Source organism: Talpa europaea, assembly GCF_964194135.1.
Source record: "Talpa europaea genome assembly, chromosome: 6".
In the NCBI taxonomy this organism is placed as follows: domain Eukaryota; kingdom Metazoa; phylum Chordata; class Mammalia; order Eulipotyphla; family Talpidae; genus Talpa; species Talpa europaea.
Genome location: NC_140072.1, coordinates 83934378 through 83954931, shown reverse-complemented (window position 1 = coordinate 83954931; position 20554 = coordinate 83934378). Strand labels below are relative to the sequence as shown.

General features: G+C 39.2%; 1 protein-coding gene across 1 annotated transcript in view; it reads left to right on the top strand.

Moving 5' to 3' along the window:
- FREM2 (FRAS1 related extracellular matrix 2) overlaps positions 1-8927 on the top strand; it is a gene marked incomplete at both ends in the record, with an annotated part of 162167 nt that extends 153240 nt beyond the window's left edge. The window contains 8 exons of the mRNA XM_084234876.1: positions 744-936; positions 2294-2398; positions 4063-4190; positions 4293-4427; positions 5169-5295; positions 6668-6855; positions 7068-7214; positions 8415-8927. Coding sequence (XP_084091002.1) covers positions 744-936; positions 2294-2398; positions 4063-4190; positions 4293-4427; positions 5169-5295; positions 6668-6855; positions 7068-7214; positions 8415-8927 — 1536 coding nt within the window. The remainder of the gene's footprint in view (positions 1-743; positions 937-2293; positions 2399-4062; positions 4191-4292; positions 4428-5168; positions 5296-6667; positions 6856-7067; positions 7215-8414) is intronic.
- Between the last annotated feature and the right edge of the window lie 11627 nt (positions 8928-20554).

The window sequence follows — 20554 nt, the reverse complement described above, 5'->3', positions numbered from 1 at the left end:
CTCATGCTGCAGTGGCTGCAGATAGCTTCATAGGTTGTGTCTTAACCCTTTGCGCCACCAGGGAGGCCCTTCAACTAATTATTTTTGAGACATCTTCATCATTACATTTGCTTCCAGATCTTCCTGCTTAACTTCATCGTACTCCATAGAATAATTTAGAAGTATCTTATAGCAGTATTATTTATCAGAACCCAAAACTTGAAAGCAACTCGTGTTGTTTAACTGATAAATGGCTACAAAAATGTGGTGCGTGACTGTACTTGGACGCTCTTCAGTAATATAAGTATTAGAAAATGCCACAATATGAAAATGCCACCTTGAAAATATTATGCCAAGTGAAAAGTCCATCACAAGAGATCACATATTGTATGATTCCATGTATGTAAAATAGTCAGAATAGACACATACAGAGAATAAGAAAGGAGGTACTGAAAATGCCCTAACACTGAGAGATATGACAACTCCCTGAATATACTAAACACCACTAATATGTCCGCTTTAACTAGGTGAATAATATGGCAGAGAACTGTATCTTAGTAAAGCTGCTGTAAAACAAAAATGTCGGTGTAAGTATAAATGCAGTTTATTTGCAAAGGAAGATAGTACTTAATTGTTCCCAAATTAAATGAGGAGACAACTCAACATCTTCAGTTAAAGGAAAGGAGAAAATGGCTTGTACAAAATTAGGCTCATTTAGTTAACAATACTGAGTTATGTTGATAGATGTAATTGCATTGTTTTAGGTCCTAAACCTAGTGCAGTCCTATGTGACCCTTCGAGTCCCTCTCTACGTCTCCTATGTGTTCCATTCTCCCGTCGGGGTAGGAGGCTGGCAGCATTTTGACTTGAAATCAGAGCTTCGTCTCACTTTTGTGTATGACACTGCCATCTTGTGGAATGATGGAATTGGCAGCCCACCAGAAGCAGAACTTCAAGGTGGGTTCATACAATTGGAAAACTCTCATTTAGTTACCTATTTGAATTGCTTATGAGGATTTTTTATTGTATCTAAAAATAATAAAAATGACTTTCCATATATTTTATGTTAAGATCATTTTATTTTGTCTTACAAAAATTAATGCCTTAAATTAAATACATTATGTAACTATTAAACATCTACTTTTCATGAATATTTAACTTTTACATTCTACAACACAATCTATGTATTTTCCTGGATTCCAGAAAATGGATAGAGGATGTTCCAAATGAAGATGAGGAACGACTACAAAGGGGAAAGCTGTACATTTTGTTTGAAAAGTCCTGGATTCTAGTTCTGGCTCTACAGTTCATTAGCTCTATGCTCTCAAATGTATTGCTTAACCTTCATGACACTCACTTCCTTCTGAAAGACAAGCTGATGATCTAGTTTTTAAATTCTGTTATTCCTCAATACTTTAGCTGAATGTCTTGGAACAGTCATGGTGCATGCCACTAAGCATCTGCAACATGTAGTTTCAACCTCCATGTCAGGATCATAGGGAAAGGTCCACAACCATAGAGCTAATTAAGCCATTAGTGCAATTAGTGCTATTACTTTTCAAGCATACCCTGCTGCTCTGGTTCCGTGCATGTCCAGGGATCATGCCTGTACTACCTTTTATGAGCCAGAGGGAAAATATTGTTGATAGTGTATCTAAAAATCTGCTGTCGTGCACAGATTAAAATTACTTTAAAGTTATATAAAAGGTAATATGATCACCCTAAATCATCATTCCAGGTTATTTCAAATGTTTTAATTGCACATCTTGCCTTAGAAAATGTATATTTGAATGAATCTTAATGTAGATCCACTCTGTGGTTCTCAGTTTCTACAAAAGATCTCATGTTTTCTTATAGCTGGGCCCAACTGTGGTGAAAACTGCTAAATAAATGTCTTGGGAAAGCTTGAAAGTTTTCATTGAGCATATAAAATTTGGAATTATTCTAAAGAACCCAAACCCAACTCCATGTACCTGTCCAAATATTCAAAATGTAACAAGTTCATTGTGTCTCTCTACATTGTGCAGCTTCATTGTCATAGACTGAAGTTTGTCCTGCTGTAATCAATCTGTGGATTTCATATTGGCCTCACTCATATCTAATTCAATTTTGCCTCCCTTCTGATACTGCTTTCCTTAGAAAAACAAAACAAAAATACTTCTGCCTCTCTTATTACTCAGGAATTTTCTTATAGTACCCTTTGACTTGAATGCTTAAAGAGGAGATGAACATGAATTCATTCTTAGAAGAAATCCTATACATTAGGAAGCCCCAGTCACCAATCTTTCCACTTTTGTGCCTTATCCCACTGCAGGTTCTCTCTATCCAACCAGCATGCGCATCGGTGAAGAGGGGCGTTTGGTCGTGAACTTCAAGACAGAAGCTCAATTTCATGGCTTATTTGTGCTGTCACATCCGGGTAAGCCCCAACATGCCTCCATACAGCAAGTATATAGCTTTTCCATCTTCACATGTTTCAGCATGCCTCCTTATGAGCTTTGAAGTTTTAATTTCAAATGAATTATGTATGTATCTGCAATTACCTACATGATCAGGGCTTGATCACTGTCCAACTACATCTCATAATCTAAAAATAGATTATGTATAGACTTTTATGGAAAATACATATTGATTAAAATGATTTTTTTTTAAAGATTTATTTATTTATGCAAGCACTGGGTACAGTCAGAAGCGCGGGAGGGTGAGAGAATTCACCAGAGCCAGAGCAGGGAGCATAGCAAGCAGAAGGACCGAGGTACACTGCTGAGGGGAGCAGCGGGCGGCAGGAGAGGTCTGCGCGCCATGCGGGACCCTCCTCCAGTGGCCGGGGAGCAACCGGGGATCGAACCGGTCCTGCAGAGGCTGCGGGGCAGCTTCGCAACCCAGCGCTCAACCACTGAGCCTCCGGGGAGGCCCTGATTAAAATGATTTAAAAGAAAATCCCATTGAGTTCATATTAAGTGGAGTTTTCTCTAAAGAGCATAGCAATAGTAATCTTCTTCTCTAGACTCAATTCCGTTGTACACAAAAATTGTATTTTAAGTGATTCACTCAACAAGTACGTCTGTTCACAGCTCTTGTCTAAATATAGTTAGAAGCCTTTATAATATAGCCATAAGTGGTACTTTACTATCATACCTAATTTCAAACTTTTTAACTAATTCTTTTAGAAATATACCTATGTAATTTTACTGTGATGAAACATTCTTTGAATATAAGGTGGCAATCACTAAAGTCCCATGTCTGTATTTTTATTTCATATAGAAGACATTTCACTAAAAGTAATTTTTTGTCATTCTTCATGTTACTAATTTTTTTGCATATTTTACTGTTGTGCCAACTCATGTCTGATTGGAAGGAGGAAAGAGTTCACTTACCATCTTCAACATCCTTCCTTTTTTGGGCATAAGTTCTGTCACAGTATGGAATAGAGCTGAAAATTCAGGCAGAGAAAGAGAGTTCATTGTGTTTTTTTGTGAGACCGAACTACTTCGAAATACAGAACCAGAAAGGATCATTTTGCTTTATTTTAATTGAATTAATGTCCCTTCTAGGACATGAGGATTTCCTGTTCTTAACAGTTCCCGTCCACATGTCTACCTTTCTAATAAAATGAATCTTTGTTTAGATATGATTGCAAACAATATAATTAAAATTAGATTCCATTTATAAATTGGGTTTGCCCAGCTGTGTGGACACTGATAGACTAAAGTTGAGCTCATAGTTTGGGTGCACAATAAGTGCATTCACATCAGCCTTTATTGTACTGCTCTGCTCCCTGGAAAGGAGCCCTGAACTATTTGAGCATTTCTGCACAATTATCTTTTGACAGAATTATAGTGTGGAAAAAGCACAGAAATCCGAATCAGAAGGCACACAGCCTCAGCTGTGTGATCTTGGAAGAGTCACATAGTCACTTTCAGTCCAATTTCTTTATCTGCATCATGAGGATAACTGGACCAACCCTGCTACTTTGCAAGCTTATTACAAGAATAATAGCAAGTAATGTCTGATAAGGCACTTTGAAAACTCGAAACCGTTGTACACTCTTTTAACCATTTACTGTCATCGACACTTTCCTAGCCTCCTTCACAAGCTCAGTGGTCATGTCAGCGGATCACCGGGGCCTGACGTTTTCCCTCCGCCTCATCAGGAGTGAGCCAACCTACAACCAGCCAGTGCAACAGTGGAGCTTTGTGTCTGACTTTGCAGTAAGTAACTCGGGCTAAGACTTAATTTTCCCGTTTTGCTGCCTCCAACAACACCTCCGATTTTTAAATGAAAAACATGAATGTCCTCTCTTCTTCTCAAAGGTACGTGACTACTCAGGGACCTATACTGTGAAATTGCTGCCTTGCACCACCCCACCGCATCAGGAGTACCGCCTGCCGGTCACTTGCAACCCCAGAGAGCCCGTCACCTTTGACCTTGACATTCGTTTCCAACAGGTGCTTCTCATAGAATTGTTTTCTCATGAATTGTTGAATCCCACTTTGTTAAAGTCATGGTTTACTTTTATCAGTAAAATAAATTTGTTCACACAATGACTTTAGTTCTTGAATGATGAGAGAAAAAAGGAAGTCAGACAGGAAGAAAGCAAGGGTGAAGTATGAAGAATGGTCCTTTATCTGTTGTTGGTTCAGCATATAAATTTCAGAGTTTAAGAGTATGTAAGGATTATTTTTTTTCCCATGTGATCTTATCTACTGGAGTTTGCTACCTTGGAGATCAGAGAGTCTTTTCCAGAGTACTTCTGTACTTCTTTGTCTTGATCTTGATCTTCAGTGAGAATAAAAATCCTGCAGCTTACACCATCTCAAAGCACTTAATTTTATTAGGTACTAAAAGAAACTTGAGGGCCCTTTGGTCCAAGAATTTATATTATTTATTGACCTTCCACTGACTGTGATAATTACAAGTCCTTTTTATACCTGGATAAACATGGGGAAATGAACTTAAGCAATGTGCTTTACTCCCATTAAAAAGATAATTTAACCTTACCAGTTTTGCCTTCTTAGGAAAGACAAAGTCAGTGTTACAATTCCTTAAGTTGTCTGGTTGGACATGCAAATTGTGAAGCAGTGTTTATAGTGTCCTGTATGTCAGTGTATGTGAATGTGTGTCTCTGTAATAATGTGTTCAGGCACCAATAGAACAACGTGTGAAAGGGTTTTTGCTCTTGGTTTTAGGTCAGTGATCCAGTGGCAGCTGAGTTTAGCTTGAACACACAGATGTACCTGCTTTCCAAGAAGAGCCTCTGGCTGTCTGATGGATCCATGGGATTTGGACAAGAAAGTGATGTTGTGTTTGCAGAAGGTATCACTTTACAAATTAGAGTCCCGCCAGTCACTGCAGCTGCTGTCCTTTGCTTTATGCCTTTATGTTTGAGGGGGGGAATGATAATTACTTGTATGGTTATAAGAGTATAACTGGGCCTTTATCACATTCACAGGGATGGGGGTGCTTCCCTGGATGACTTTTATTCCGAGGAAGTTAATCTCCATTTCTCTTATCTTTGTGACTTTGAAACAAGTTGAAAATTTTTTCTTGAATATTTTTTCAAGTTGCATAGACGCACATACATAAATCTGTAAAATATTCATGAATCTATAAAAGTCTCCTGGACAAAGGTCCATCTATCTTGTTCAGTGGTATATTCCCAGCACCTAACAAAATACCTAGCACATGTGTGGGAGTTCAGTCATAACTGTGAATAATGACTAAACACCAGGGAATTTCTTTAAACTGTCTTTCAAATTCAAAAACTGTTAGGAGCCTCCCTAGTAGCCTAGAAGTCAAGTCTCAGCACTATCACCACAATGGCCTGAGTTCAATCCCTAGCCAAGGAATTGAACCAGATGTGGCGCAGCAGACCTCTCCTGTCTCACCCGCTGCTCCCCTCAGCAGTGTATTTCAGTCACTCTGCCTATTCTGCTCCCCACTCTGTCTCTGGTGAATCCTCTTACCCTCTGTACCTCTGGCCCACATCCCAGTTCTTCTATGCATAAATTAAAAAAAATCTTAAAAAAAAAAATTTTAATTCAGCTTTTTATCAATGTTTTCATTTTTCAGTGCTATCTTATACTCTATCTCCAACTTTTCCAACTTGTTTATTTGTGTAAACTCGACTTTAACTATCAATGCATTGAGGTGCAATGAATGTTAAATTAAATGCCAAGACTTGAGACTATTCCCACTACTGGCTGAACATATAAGGTTCAATAAACCTTCAGTCACTTGTGGTCTGTCTGCAAGGTGATCTTATGTGAGGCCTGGAGTGGACCATATCCAGAGGTTAATGTAAAAAGGTCTTCAACATTTTGTGCCGGAGGTGAAAGCAGAGATACCCTCCAGTGTCATTATTGTTAAAAATTGTTTGCGGTGTGTCACACAGACACACCTTATCACACACAGAAGTAGTATTGCTTTTTCTTTAAAGATTTATTTATGCATACAAGAACTGGGGTACAAGCCAGAGGTGTGGGGGGTGAGAGGATTCACCAGAGACAGAGTGGGGAACAGAACAGGCAGACTGACAGAAATGGTCTGCTGCGCCATGTGGGTCACCTCCCTGACCGGGGATCAAACTCGTGATGCAGTGGCTGCGGATAGCTTCATAGGTTGTGTCTTAACCCCTTGTGCCACCAGGGAGGCCCACAGAAGTAATATTTCTACATCTCGGTTTCAGGTGATGTAATTTATGGGCGTGTCATGGTGGATCCTGTCCAGAATCTAGGTGATTCCTTCTACTGCAGCATTGAGAAGGTGTTCCTGTGCACTGGAGCCGATGGCTATGTTCCCAAGTATAGTCCCACAAATGCAGAGTATGGCTGCTTAGCTGATTCTCCTTCACTCTTATATAGATTTAAAATTGTGGTAAGTATTTGACACAAGCAATGAACTAGGAAGACATTCAAAGTTAAACATTTTTGTCTCGTATTTATAAACAATAGTATGTTTGTCAAGTGAAACCAAATAGTAACATTTTATGCTAATTTTATACTTGCACAAAACTAGTAGGTATACATTCTGTGTTTGCAAAAGTTGACATTATCTTTAACAATCCTCATTTTTCTTATTGCTTAAAGGACAAAGCTCAGCCAGAGACACAAGCCACCAGTTTTGGTAATGTCCTGTTTAATGCTAAACTGGCAATGGATGACCCCGAAGCTATTCTCTTAGTGAATCAGCCTGGATCTGATGGATTTAAAATCGACTCAACACCTCTCTTTCAGGTGAGTCAGCCACAAGCTCACTTACAATAGCTATGTGACCACACATTGCTTAATGTCTGAAGGGCTCAGATACCTCATTGGTAAATGGCAGTAACAGCAATATTGCATATAGTTGATGTGAACATTGAATAAAGGCAATGCATGTCAACCATGCAGAACCACACTGGGCACATAGTGAGCATTTCATAGACTCAAATATTTTTATTGATTTATTAATATAATTTTAAGGCTGTAATGGAGAACTTTACTGAGCCCAGAGGAGGGAATCTGAAGGAAACATGTTTGTTACTCATAATCTCTTCAAATAAGAAATTGAAGTATGACATCTTTTGATTTTGATTTTATAGTTAATGAAAGCATCTGATGTCTTCTAAATCTTGAAGGCTTCAAAAAGCTATCAGATAATCCTTTCTTTTTATAGGCCCTGGGAAGCAGAAAAACTGACCACTTCTGTGGTCTTATCTATAACTTTGCAGCAACACATACTGGAAAAGAGTCCTAAGGATCAGAAGGGTCAGATGGAGGGTCCTGCCTCCATCACTGACTAGTTGAGTGACTCTAGGAGTTACTCAACTGCCCTGTGTCCTTATGTACCCATTTGTAAACAAACAAGTCAGTCTGTAGGATCGCTACAGCTCTTTATAGCTTTGGCAACTACGAGTCACAGATCATCAAATATTTGCCAGCTATGCTCCCTTAAGAGTTCCACAGTATGGGCTTCCCTGATGGCGCAAGGGGTTAAGCATAGCACTGTGAAGCTATCCACAGCCTCTGCATCACAAGTTCAATCCCCAGCCAGCCAGGGAGCTACCCACATGGTGCAGCATATCTCTCCTGTCGTCACTTGCTGCTCCCCTCCGCGGTTTATTTCATTCTGCCTGTTCTGCTCCCCACTCTGTCTCTGGTGAATCCTCTCACCCCCAGCACCTCTGGCCTGTATCCAAGTTCTTACATGCATAAATAAATAAATCTTTAAAAATAATATTAATTTTTAAAAAAAGAGTTTCACAGTATATTTTATAGGGTCTTTTACACAAAAACTTGCACCTACATACATACAAAATTATTATTAAGTATATTAGTTCCACGAGTATGATTAAATTATCCTTTATTATCTCTGTCATCAACTTCTCTTGCAAATAATCAGGAAAAGGTTGGCATAGTATTTCATTTTCTAATGAATAGAGTTGTGTTTTCTAGGTTGCTCTGGGGCGAGAGTGGTACATACACACGGTCTACACAGTAAGATCAAAAGACAATGCCAATCGAGGAATTGGCAAGAGAAGTGTGGAGGAGCAGTACCACTCTTTGGTGGGTCAAGGGAAGCCCCAGGCAACTACTAAGAGCCGGAAGAAGAGGGAGATCAGGAACACACCCCCGCTGGTGTGGGAAATCGGTGCTGAAAACAACCGCGGAACAAATATCCAGCACATTGCCCTGGACAGAACCAACAAGAAGCAAGTCCCCCAAGGGCGGGTTCCTCCTGATGGTGTCCTTCCCCGGGAACTCAACAGTCCTGACTCTGAGGTCAACCTGGTCACAGTCGTGGGAGGCATCTCAGCAGGATTACTCACCCTCTGCCTCACCGCCATCACAGCGATGATGTGCAGGAACAAGAAGAGTGCCAGGAAGAAGGCCGCCCCGAAGGGCTCAGGCAGCAGCGAGCCCATGATGCCCCAGCAGAGCCACCACAGCGACAGCTCAGAGGTGTGATGACCGAAGGTGGAACTTAGCCTATTTTTCAAGTGCCTCAGAAAAGAGAATATGAACCCAAATGCTTCTGTTCATGGCAGAAAATTTGGGAGTCCTGTGATGAAGCTGCTCAGAGGAACTGTGGACTAATGAACTTGGATTTGAATTGTCTACTCGTTCATGCATCAAAGGACAAATTCAGACCACACACCACCTCTTTCCTCTTGCCCAGAGGCATCTACTCTGTATTCACAGGGACACAGAATCCATAAATGGAGGGCAAGAAATGTACCTCCCATTTTAGGCATTTTCTCTACACAGTGGAGATGAATCTCTTCAAAGGTGCTAACAGCCTCTCTTAGATACTTAAGAGGAGTCTATTTTTGCTGTATTTGTATGAACCTGGAAGGTGCAACTATCACAATGCTTTTTCATTGTATAGCAATTTATGACTAGAAAGTATTTAATGGGTAGTCTGAAAGAATGATTAACACACTGCTTATTGTGGCAAGCTTTCTATCAGGTAAAGAGGGCATAAAATTATGACCAGGGTAACTCAACCCACTAATTACCTTTTCTGCTACATGGGAGGAGGTGGAAAGAAAGTTAGAGGACAAGCAACTCACTAACTTGAATTTGAATTGTTTCTCATCCTTCTCAGACCCACTAGTTTTATTTTCTTATTTAATTTTAAATTAAACCAAAGACTGTGTTAAGTCTGGAAGAGCTTGTTAAAGAGAGATTGCTCTGTTGGGGTAGGTAGTGAGAAGTTCTTATAGAATAGTAGAGTTCTTGTATGACAATACACCTATTGGTACCCGACATTTGTAGGAAATGAGAGGGTTGGTCACATTTTGATGACAAAGAAATGCTATGGCGCTAGATTCACATTTACAAGACAATGTTCTCTAAGAACTGAGCCTGGGTGTTTGCGGTATTAAACCCATATGTGATAATAAGAAACATCCTAATAGATGGTGAAGGGAGAAAGTGTTATTTATTAATATAAAATGTTTTAACCAAAGTGCCTCTTACACATACTTTATAGAGTAAAGGAACATTTTGAGAGATGACACCAATGTTAACCCTCATATTATGTCACATAGTCACACAGCAATGTCCAGAATTTAAATTGGTTTTAGGATATTTTGTTAACTTTCTAAACAGTGGGATTCTCTGTAGCTGTCACTCCAGAAAGGTCTTGGAGGTGGCCAGCACCACTAAATATAATCTTTGATCCAAGAAGAATGCATCGTTTTCTAACAGTATCAAAAAAGATTCAGCGAGGTCCATCTCCAATATCAGAAAAAATATAACTTCTAACAATTTTCCATTCACTCCACAAAACCAAGGATTTTAAAGTGCTTCCCATTGCCTTTCTGAGAAATGCGCTTTCACCAAATGACAGAAATTTCCACTAGCAAGGAAAAATGTTAGTCGTTTAATGACCAGTCTTCCAAAAGCTAGTAAATATATTTCAAACAAAAGTAGGGTCAAGAGATTAAGAATCATACCTAAAGACTAACCCTCTAGGGCTGAAATCTGCCCAAACTACACATCTTGATGGAGAGATGTTAGGCCAATTTCTTTTCACATCCCACAGGCGTTTCTAAATTGGTATCTGAGAACACTAGCCCTCTCTTAATTGGAAAAAGGAGGTTATCCTGGTGCTAAGGAGGAGTTTCCTACTTACCTCTCTTCTTGGGCAGCTCAACTTCACATTCAGAGTTTTTTAAAGAATAGAGTAGACTGTAGTCTCCTTCCCATGGGGGCCTCACATACAACTCAAACGGCCCTCTAAGGGCTTCCATAAAGTACTGTATAACCCAGGAGTTCACTTATCAAATACATATTCATCACTTTGTAATTATCCTCTTTCTTTTGCTTTGCCTTCTGGCAGATGCTTAGCTACCGTCTTTGACTACTTCATCGCTGGTATAGGAGTGAGCATCAGTTAAGCAGCTTCAAAGTGAGTGGGCTTTTTCTACTTGGCAATAGATTTGATTTATGTAGAATGGTTAGAGCAAGTGCTTAGTCAACTGTATGTTATCTTAGTAGTTAGGATGCTTCACAATCTAGCATCATACAATCTTGGGTGTGTCTGTCAAGAATCTAGTAATCAGAGACTCAGTATTACAAGAAGTGTGTTTTGAGCCTTTGGCTGGATTTATGCCAAATATCACTCTACAGTGAGTTGTTCTAATGAGACTACTATATATAAATTGGAAAACTTCTAAAATACAGAACATACCTTTCCTTTCCTAAAATAGAAAAATTTCCCCTGCTCTTCTCATCTCCTTTTCTCTTCCTCTCCCCTCTCTCTTTTCTTCTTTCTCGTCCTCCTCACTTTGAAAAGAGTCTGTGGGAAATCGAGCTTTCTTAAATAAAAAGAACCAGGATTTTCACATCATTTCCTTAATGTCTATTTACTTAATATGTGATTTAATATACATTAATCATAAAAATATGTTTTTAGTGGAAACATCAGGCAAAATTCTTTATTGTTCAATAAAACAGAGCCTTATTTTCAATGTTTTGTCTTTAGAGAATTATTCTTGAATTAGCAGAACAAATAAATAAAATAGCTTCCCATAGAAAACAGGATGCAAGCAATAATAGCTCTGTAGCTACTCAGTAGCTTCTGCCTCTAAATTAAAAAAAGGTCTTGTTTTGTGTAGTAAACCCAAAAAGCAAAATACATATTCAGCACTAGTCGCTCCTAGCACATGAGCCATGAAGCATTAAAATACAAAGTATGTTTCAAGGATGGTCCTATTTATCCCATTTCTTTCCCTCAGTTAATGTTTACCACTCACCTAGGATTAGCCAGTGGAGAGATTACATAAAAACTAAATTACTTTGCTTGCCCTAAGGCTATAATCAAATGTGGCTCATGTATTGGACTGCATTTGTATTAAGTTCACTCCTGGACCAAGAACACACCAAGCTTATCTCTGAACCACAATTTTAATTTAGGGCACCAGAGATTAGAGTCCATAATTCTTCATCTAGTAGAACCCCAGGTGTTGCAGAGTATTCTGATCACAGGTCACATGTAAAATATTCCAAAGCGGTAATTTAATAAAAATTGTCTTTCCCAAGATCGCACAAAGAAAGTATATTGCAGAGAGGTGGAATGCCTGGCAGATGCTCTTCCTCATAATGAAAGGCAGGTACACCTTAGTCCAAGAAAGTAATATGGTACATAAACTCACTTTCCTTTCCAGTAACCTCATCAGCAACTCCTGAAGTCCAAGCTCTAACAAGTATTCACAATGGTTGACAGATAGGAGTAAAGGTCATCTAGATGCTGGTGCCTTGCCACTGCATAACACATATGATAAGGACCATGTCTAGGTTCAAGAAGAAGGGCTTTAGTTCTGTAAGCAGCAAACACCTTTATCAAGTCATCTTACCTCTAATTCTTCTCCAGTCTAGCAACTCCAGGATCAACATTAAAAATGGAAATGGACTTCTGGGCAAAAAATAACAGAGAGCTTTTTCTCATACAAATCAGCACTAAAATATTCCCAGACTGAAAAATAAAGTAATAATAATGGAGCAAAGTATAATAACATTTAGATATTGAAAGTTGAAATTTGATTTCTGTTATTATCTTGAAAATATCTGCTTAATGAGTTGAAAACCAATTCAGTCCTTTAATAAGAAAAAGGAAAAAGTTTATAGTGAAAATGTTTTAATTTGAAATTTACATAACTATAAATTTGAAAACAAGCATGATACGATCTTTTGAAACATTTTCATTTTTCTCTGGACATAATAATAAATGATCAAACAGGTATTTTCACTACCATATAGAAAATAAGTAGAACTCATGTTTAATCATCCTGGCTTGCCAAGAGTTTGAAATGTTTAATTTGGCAGGAAGCTGTACTACTGCTATTACCATACACACAAAAAGAGATTGCGAAGAGACACAGACATATACGAATATAAAAACAACCAAACATCTCATTTCTAGAAAAAGATGGCCTTTACATAATTTTAAATGAAATGACCCATATGAAGATGGGTCAACCGAATTGTCATTTGCAAAAATGTGCTATTGTGGCAGTTTCTTTGACATTAGTATAAAGGTTGATCTGTTTCCTTAAGATGTTTTCTAGACTTGATTGGTATTGCTCTGCAACGACACAAAACCTTTCATAAAATATCCTCTATAAGCTCTAAGTATCCCTTACTGTATATTTCTCTTTGTTTCCATATCCTTTGCTGTTAAGGCTTTGAGATTTAGCTAATCACTTTAATTTTAATAAGAGATGTTAAAATAGAAGTGCACGGTATTTTCCTACAATTTTATAGGAAAAACTACATAAGAAATATTTAAGGATTAAAAAGCTGATTATCTCGCTTGAACTAAAGTAGGTAAGTCGAACACACTAATGTGAGTCTCTCTTTTCTTTTAATTTTATTGGGAGAAAAGTCAGAATGTTGAATTTTCAAACACTTTAGGGGTTTTGCTTGCTGTGCTTTCATTTCTATTTCCCTGGTATTTATTTGCTTGTATGTTTTTTTCAATATCATGTTTTACTAAAGAAAAACCACAACAAAACACCTGCCCAGCAATGACATCCACTTTTACTTTCTTTTCTTCCTTCCTTCCTTCCTTCCTTCCTTCTTTTCTTTTTATTTAATGGCTTAAATTTTTGTTCCTCCTCTGAGACTTGTTCTTTATTCTCCCAATAATGCTTCCCTTTTAGTTTTGAGGCCATTACTGTTTTCACTACATAATTGGAGTTCTTATTCGTCTGAAAACTGGTGAGTGAGCATGGCATTTCTGTAGTGTCCTTGCTTTATTACATCTTAAGGCTTTTGGATGGAGAAAAAAAGAGCTCTACAAAAGATCAAAAGCATCACAATGAATAATTTGATAACAACTTTGCCTTGAATCTCACTGGTGAGGCAACATTGACATATTGGCTATTTTAAAAAATCCTTTAAGGATTAATGAATTAAGAATAAAAGGCCAAAGATCATATATACAAAGCCGATTTGGGTTGAAATAAATGAAATAAATGACAAAACTGTTGTTCAAATGTTAACAGCATTGACATTTTAAAGATTATAATTATTAAATGTGCAATGCTTTTACTATAGCCACATGTTGCCGAAATTGATTGCATGATTATTTGAATATACTAAGTGAGTTTCTACTACAAATAACTTAATTATTCCAATATTTAGATAAATGAAGACAATTCTCACATAATTGTCAATAGTGTGACTTAAAAAAAGAAAAGAAAGAATTGTATTTTTAAACTAGCATTTAAAATGAAAAGCATATAACAATCACTTAAAATATTGAAAGGTAATTAGTGGGAAGAATTAAGATAAATTAAGCACATTACAAAAACAAGTACAATGCAGAGTGCAGTCTTTGTGGCTTTAGGAATTCAAGTTTTTGGCAACATACTTTTAAAACCCATTTGTCTATAAAAGAAAAGTTAATCCTGGACAAGGAGTTGTGTGTTTCATAATTGTGTTAAGTGCCTGCTTCCTTCCCAAGTGCCCTGCAAAACACTCAGTGCATTTATATTTATCTAGCCAATGAGAGATGTATCTGTGTGTAATGGAATTATTTGCAGAATTTAATAACCCTTGTGATTTTCCCATGGGAATTCTTCAAAAACTAACATTGTCTAATTTTTTCATATATTTACTAAGATATTGTGTATTTTCTGGAAATTGAACTTTCTTCCTGGGAATCCAATTATGCAAATAATTTGGAGTCATTCAGTCTTGAAGTCGTGAATTGCTACCTTTGTGTTTTATAACTACACCTGTATTCTTTCAAAGTATATCACATGCTTAATATAAATAAAACCCATATACATATAAATGTGTTTAAATGGCCAAGTGATTTAAGGGCATTCTGTAACTTTTATTCACACTAAAATCATAGAATCCCTGTAGTCTGCAATGAGTGTCAGTTATTTCCACTTTGGTTGTAGAGCCATGAGCTTATGCAGGCTGCAGAATCCCACAGGATACTGCGCCCAGTATTACCTGAGCATGGTGGTAAATTCTTGCTGCTCCTTGGCAGGACCTGCCGCAGGGTTCTCATGCCTGCCCATCAGTTGTAAAGGGTGCAGACATACCCTTTACAGGCCTGCTAAGGGGTGTTGTGTATTTAGAGGAAACAGCATCACTTTGTCCCAGGGAGCAGGGGGACTAGACTCCTCACTACAGTTATGAAACCCTGCCCAGCTGCATGATGAGGATGAACTAATTAGTTTCATCTATTGCCAGGAGATCTTTACTGCCAAGGTTGTCCAGCCATTTCTATGCAAACTTTACCAAGCCAGTAAAATTATTTGATTTGTTACAAGGTCAGATTTCTAATATGTGGGCAACACTTTTTTTTAATGTTTTTTTTTTACTTATTTTCTTATATTTTTGCTAATTTTTGGCAGTATTTGATTTCTCCCCTCCAATGTGGTCCCTATAGTTATCCCACCACCATAGCACCTGTGATCCATCATCACAGTCTCTTGTGCTCTTCCCTCCCCTATTTTGACGCCTTCTCTCCCCTCCCCTAATAAATGCCTCATTCTATGGCCAGCTTGCAATTTTTGTCTTCTTTTTTTCTGACACTTTCTTTGGGTCCTCTATATTCTGCATATAGGTGAAGCCATCTGATATTTATCTTTTTTTTCTCCTGACTTGTTTCACTTAGCATAATCCCTTCCAGCTCCACCCATGTTGCTGCAAATAACATGAGTGTGGGTTTATCCTTTTTCATCGCTAAGTAGTATTCCACTGTGCATATATACCACATCTTGATCCATTCATCTGTTTTGGGGTATTTCGATTGTTTCCATATCTTGGCTATTCTAAATAGTTCTGCAATAAACATAGGCATGCAGGTTTCCTTTTGAATGACTATTTTTGTATCCTTTGGGTAGATTCCTAGCAGCTTTCCATAGTGGCTGGACCAGTTTACATCCCCCCAAGCAGTGTAAGAGGGTTCTTTTTCACCACATCCTTGCCAGTACTTATTGTTTCTGGATTTTTTTAATATGGGCCATTCTCGCAAGTGTGAGGTGGTATCTCATTATGATTTTTATTTGCATTTCCCTGATAATAAGTGATGACCCTCTTTTCATGTGCCCATTGGCCATTTGCATTTCTTCTTTGGAACAGTGTCTATTTATTTAGCTCTTCTGCCCATTTTTTGACTGCATTGTTTGCTTTTTTTTTTCCCCATTGAGTTGTATAAGCTCTTTGTAGATCTTTGATATCAGTCCCTTAGCAGATGTACAGTGTGCAAATATTTTCTCCCATTCAGTGAAGTGTCTCTTCTGATGTACAGAAGCTTTTCAGCTTGATGTAGTCCCAGCTGTTTATCTTCTCCCTTGTTTTTCTTACTTCTGGAGGCAAATCCTCAGAGACGTTTCTGAAGTTTGTGTCATGGACTGTTTTTGTCACCACTTTTTTTTTTTTTAAAGATTTATTTATTTATTTATACAAGCACTGGGTACAGTCAGAAGCGCGAGAAGGTGAGAGAATTCACCAGAGCCAGAGCGGGGAGCAGAGCAGGCAGAAGGACCGAAGTACACTGCTGAGGGGAGCAGCGGGCGGCAGGAGAGGTCTGCGCGCCATGTGGGACCCTCCTCTGGTGGCCGGGGAGCAGCCGGGGATCGAACCCTCACTGCAGAGGCTGCGGGCAGCTTCGCAACCCAGCGCTCAACCGCTGCACCACCAGGGAGGCCCAGTCACCACTTTTTAACACCAGCAGGAATAAAAAGACATTCTCTTATAGTTATTGAAAAGGTAATACCAAGAAAAAAATACACAAAAAAAGGAGAGATCGAGGAAAAATAATTCCTGTGGCAGAGTTCTTCTAGCCCTTCCAAGATCAGTGGGAGAAATGTCTGTGCTGTAGCAGAAAAGTGTCATCAGCAACAGAAATGTGCAGCTTAGACAGTCTTCATTATAGAAGAAAAAGGAAAAGTCGGCATCCTAGGACATTTCCAAGCTGCTGGGAGGATGCCTGGCTTTCAGGAAGCTGGGGAAGGGAACCCGGTAAAGGAAGCTTTGTGATCCAGCCCCACCAGGCTGCTGAGAAAGGGAGATAAATTCTCCCTGCTATAAAACTTCCCAAACCGGAATTTGGAAAGGGATAAAACATCACTAGGAATAGAGTCAGGCAGCTGAAACTGCACTGAACTTATCCCTTCCTATCCCCAACCCAGCAGGAAATGCACCCAGGAAGTTTGATAGTCATCTCTGAAAATCCTATTCCCAAAAACACACAGAGCACTTCCAAATGTTAAGATTTCATTCTCAAAATTGTTCTGATTAATCTCAAAGAGGCGAAGGTGAAAAGTTTCCTTAAATTATATTTAAGGAAGTCGGGGCAGATCAGTGATGCATGCAGGGTTCATGAAAGCGGAAAAATTTTTGGCAAAGGGTATGTGTTAAACATTTCCCCAGGCCTTACTCTGAGTTGAAACCATTCGGAAGACAATGGATCAAAAACACGAGGTTGCATCAGAACACACTATCGCGGTGGCCTGGTGTGGTTCCATCTCTTCTGATGAAGACAGGTCCCCCAGCCCCCTCCACATTAACCACTGCTTGACTTGAATTCTAAAGAGAACACAGATAACACCCAAGTGTCTTGAGAGTCTTCAGAGGCATTGGTCTGTTTCTAATTTCATTTATAATTTAAAGGTGTATGATTTTCTGTTGTTAAAAAAAAAACACATTGTATTATTTTCTGGAACACACTGTGCACATGAAGACAGCCATCTGCTCTAGGTCAACCAATTAGAGACAAGTACTCCCTCTACCAAGAGGAGGCCCTTAGGCTCATGAGTGCTTTCATTTTTTTTTTTTTTTTAAAGATTTATTTATTTATTTATACAAGCACTGGGTACAGTCAGAAGCGCGGGAGGGTGAGAGAATTCACCAGAGCCAGAGCGGGGAGCAGAGCAGGCGGAAGGACCGAAGTACACTGCTGAGGGGAGCAGCGGGCGGCAGGAGAGGTCTGCGCGCCATGCGGGACCCTCCTCTGGTGGCCGGGGAGCAGCCGGGAATCGAACAGGCGCCGCAGAGGCTGCGGGCAGCTTCGCAACCCAGCGCTCAACTGCTGCGCCACCGGGGAGATCCTCATGAGTGCTTTTAAATGGAGATTTTATTATTACTGAATATAGGGTAAATGAAGTCAGACTATTTCCTGCCTTCCTATATTGCTAACCTCAAGTTGCTGTCTCCCTGTTAGCTGGGTTTCCTTGTTCATTTAAAGACCTGTAAAGTCTACCAAGGAGTCCAAGTTTCCTTTACCTGCAGTCTCAGACCCAACAATGTATCTACCCGGCCTGGGATGGTTGCGCCACATTGGACAGGGCAAGGTCAACAGGTCAGGAGACAACTGCCTTTGAAAGGATGGCTTCCTATGCTCAGAGATCCTAGAAGTTAGGGAGCCCTGCCCCACAGGGGCCACCCAGGGAAGCTTGAGGGCCAGTCTGGAGTAGGGGAAACAAGAAAAAGGTATGGCCAAAAGTTTTTATTATGTTTCTGTGGCAAGAAATAGCCAAGGCAGGGTAAACAGGCCTGGAATTGGCTGGTTTGAATCACACTGAGCTGTCCCTAGTTTTATGATACCTTGACCTGGGGCAATTTCAGCCGATGGGTAGTGACCCAGAGTATAAGAGCCCTGTAAATAAAGGAGGTGGTAGAGGTCTGGATTCCGGATTGCTTGGTTTGCGTATAAAAATTGGCAGGCCCTCTTTTGAATCTGAGTTAAGTAGACTCAAGTGGAAGAGTCAGAATCCTTTATCTAAACGCCAAGATACTCAAGGGAGTGCTGCAAGATGGCGGCACAGTGAAGACTTGTGAGCCATCTCCTCTGATACCCACAACAAAATCGCGGTGAAACAAAGTCAAAAACATCCGGGGGCGGGGGGGCGGTGACAATCGAGGCACACATTAAGAGCAAGAGTCTGGCAAAAAGGGCTAGGAAAAATTTTAAGTGAACTTTGTTTACTGTGATAAAGTGCAGTACAATTCACAAGAGGGAGAGGCGGGCAGCTCCTAGGCAGAGACCAACAGCTTTGACTCAGTTGCACACCACAAGAGGGACACCTGAGACTCCGCACCCCACTGGGTGAGGTGTGTCCTGTGGAGAGCTGCAGGGATCGGGGTGCAGGTGAGGACTAAAGGCTTAAGCCTGAGACTCCCAATATAGAACCGCAGACACTGAATCAAGTTCAAAGAAATCACAACATCTGGTCTCCTCAAAGGCGAGGCTGCTACTACTATTTTGAGCTGAGTAGTGATTGTGCATATAGGAGACTCAATTTCTATACATAGTTGAATCACCATAGAGTTGATAAACATTTTCTTTAGAAAAGATTCTCAGCTAATGCAGAGTGAATTAGTAAAAAAAAAAAAAAAAAAAAACCTGCAACTCCATTAGAATAATGTCTCCAGGCAAAAGAAATGCCAAAGGTGTTACTAGAAACATTGAAAGAAAGGGAAATTTACGGGCTTGTGGTTCCAGCAACACACTTAAAGAATTTGTGCCTGTATGTGACCCAACATAAATGCTTGCCAAAAATTGAAATGGAATAGTATCAAGCTTCCAGATCAAATGAGCCAGTTCACAGGAATGTGGGGGATACAGAAACATGTTGAACAACACCAAGGAAATTCTAGAGGCTGAATGACCTGGTTTCCTGGACAAATAAATGGCATGGAAAGAAAAGGGAGTGTGAAAATGTAGAGTAAGTGAAATTTTAGTGGCCTAGGAAATAAATGCCCTCTTTGTGAGAGCTTCAGGTTATTATTCAAACAACCTATAATAATTTTTTTTCTGAGAAAATTGGGGACATTTTACATAAAATGATATTAGATAATAGTATATAACATATTTGTGTGTGTATGTATATATTCGTGTGTAACCAGTTCTTGCCGATTAGAGTTGCATACTGATATAATATTTGAAAATCTTTTGTAAATAGTCCAGGCAAAAAAAGAGAAGAAGATTTCTGTAGATGAAGAGAGTTAGGCAAAATCTGGTAATTGTAGAAGCTGGGTGGTGGGTCCATGGGGAGTCATTATAGTATTTAAATATTTTTACAATATGTTTCATGTTTAGAGGATAGTATTTTTATAAGTTAAAAACAATATACGAGGCAATTTAGTAAATGAAGTAAGAAAAATCAGATGGCTATTAGCATAAGAGATAATAAGGGAAGATCATAATTGAAAAAAGGGCAAAGAACAATTTGAGATGTTTTGGAGAATAGAAAATTGGAGAAAGGAAAATGTCAAAGGTGATGCCAAGTTAAGCTTAGGCAACTGGGCAAATGTCATTAAAAAAATATAGGGGGGCCTCCCTGGTGGTGGAAGGAGTTAAAACACAGCACTATATGAAGTTATCCACAGCCACTGCAGCACGAGTTTGATCCCCAGCCAGGGAGCTACCCACATGGAGCAGCAGACCTCTCCTGTCTCGTCCGCTGCTTTCCTCAGCAGTGTATTTCAGTCAATCTGTCTGTTCTGCTTCCCACTCTGTCTCTGGTGAATCCTCTCACCCCCCGCATCTCTGGCCTGTACCCCAGTTCTTGTATGCATAAATAAATAAATCTTTTTAAAAATAAAATAAAATAAACAATAAA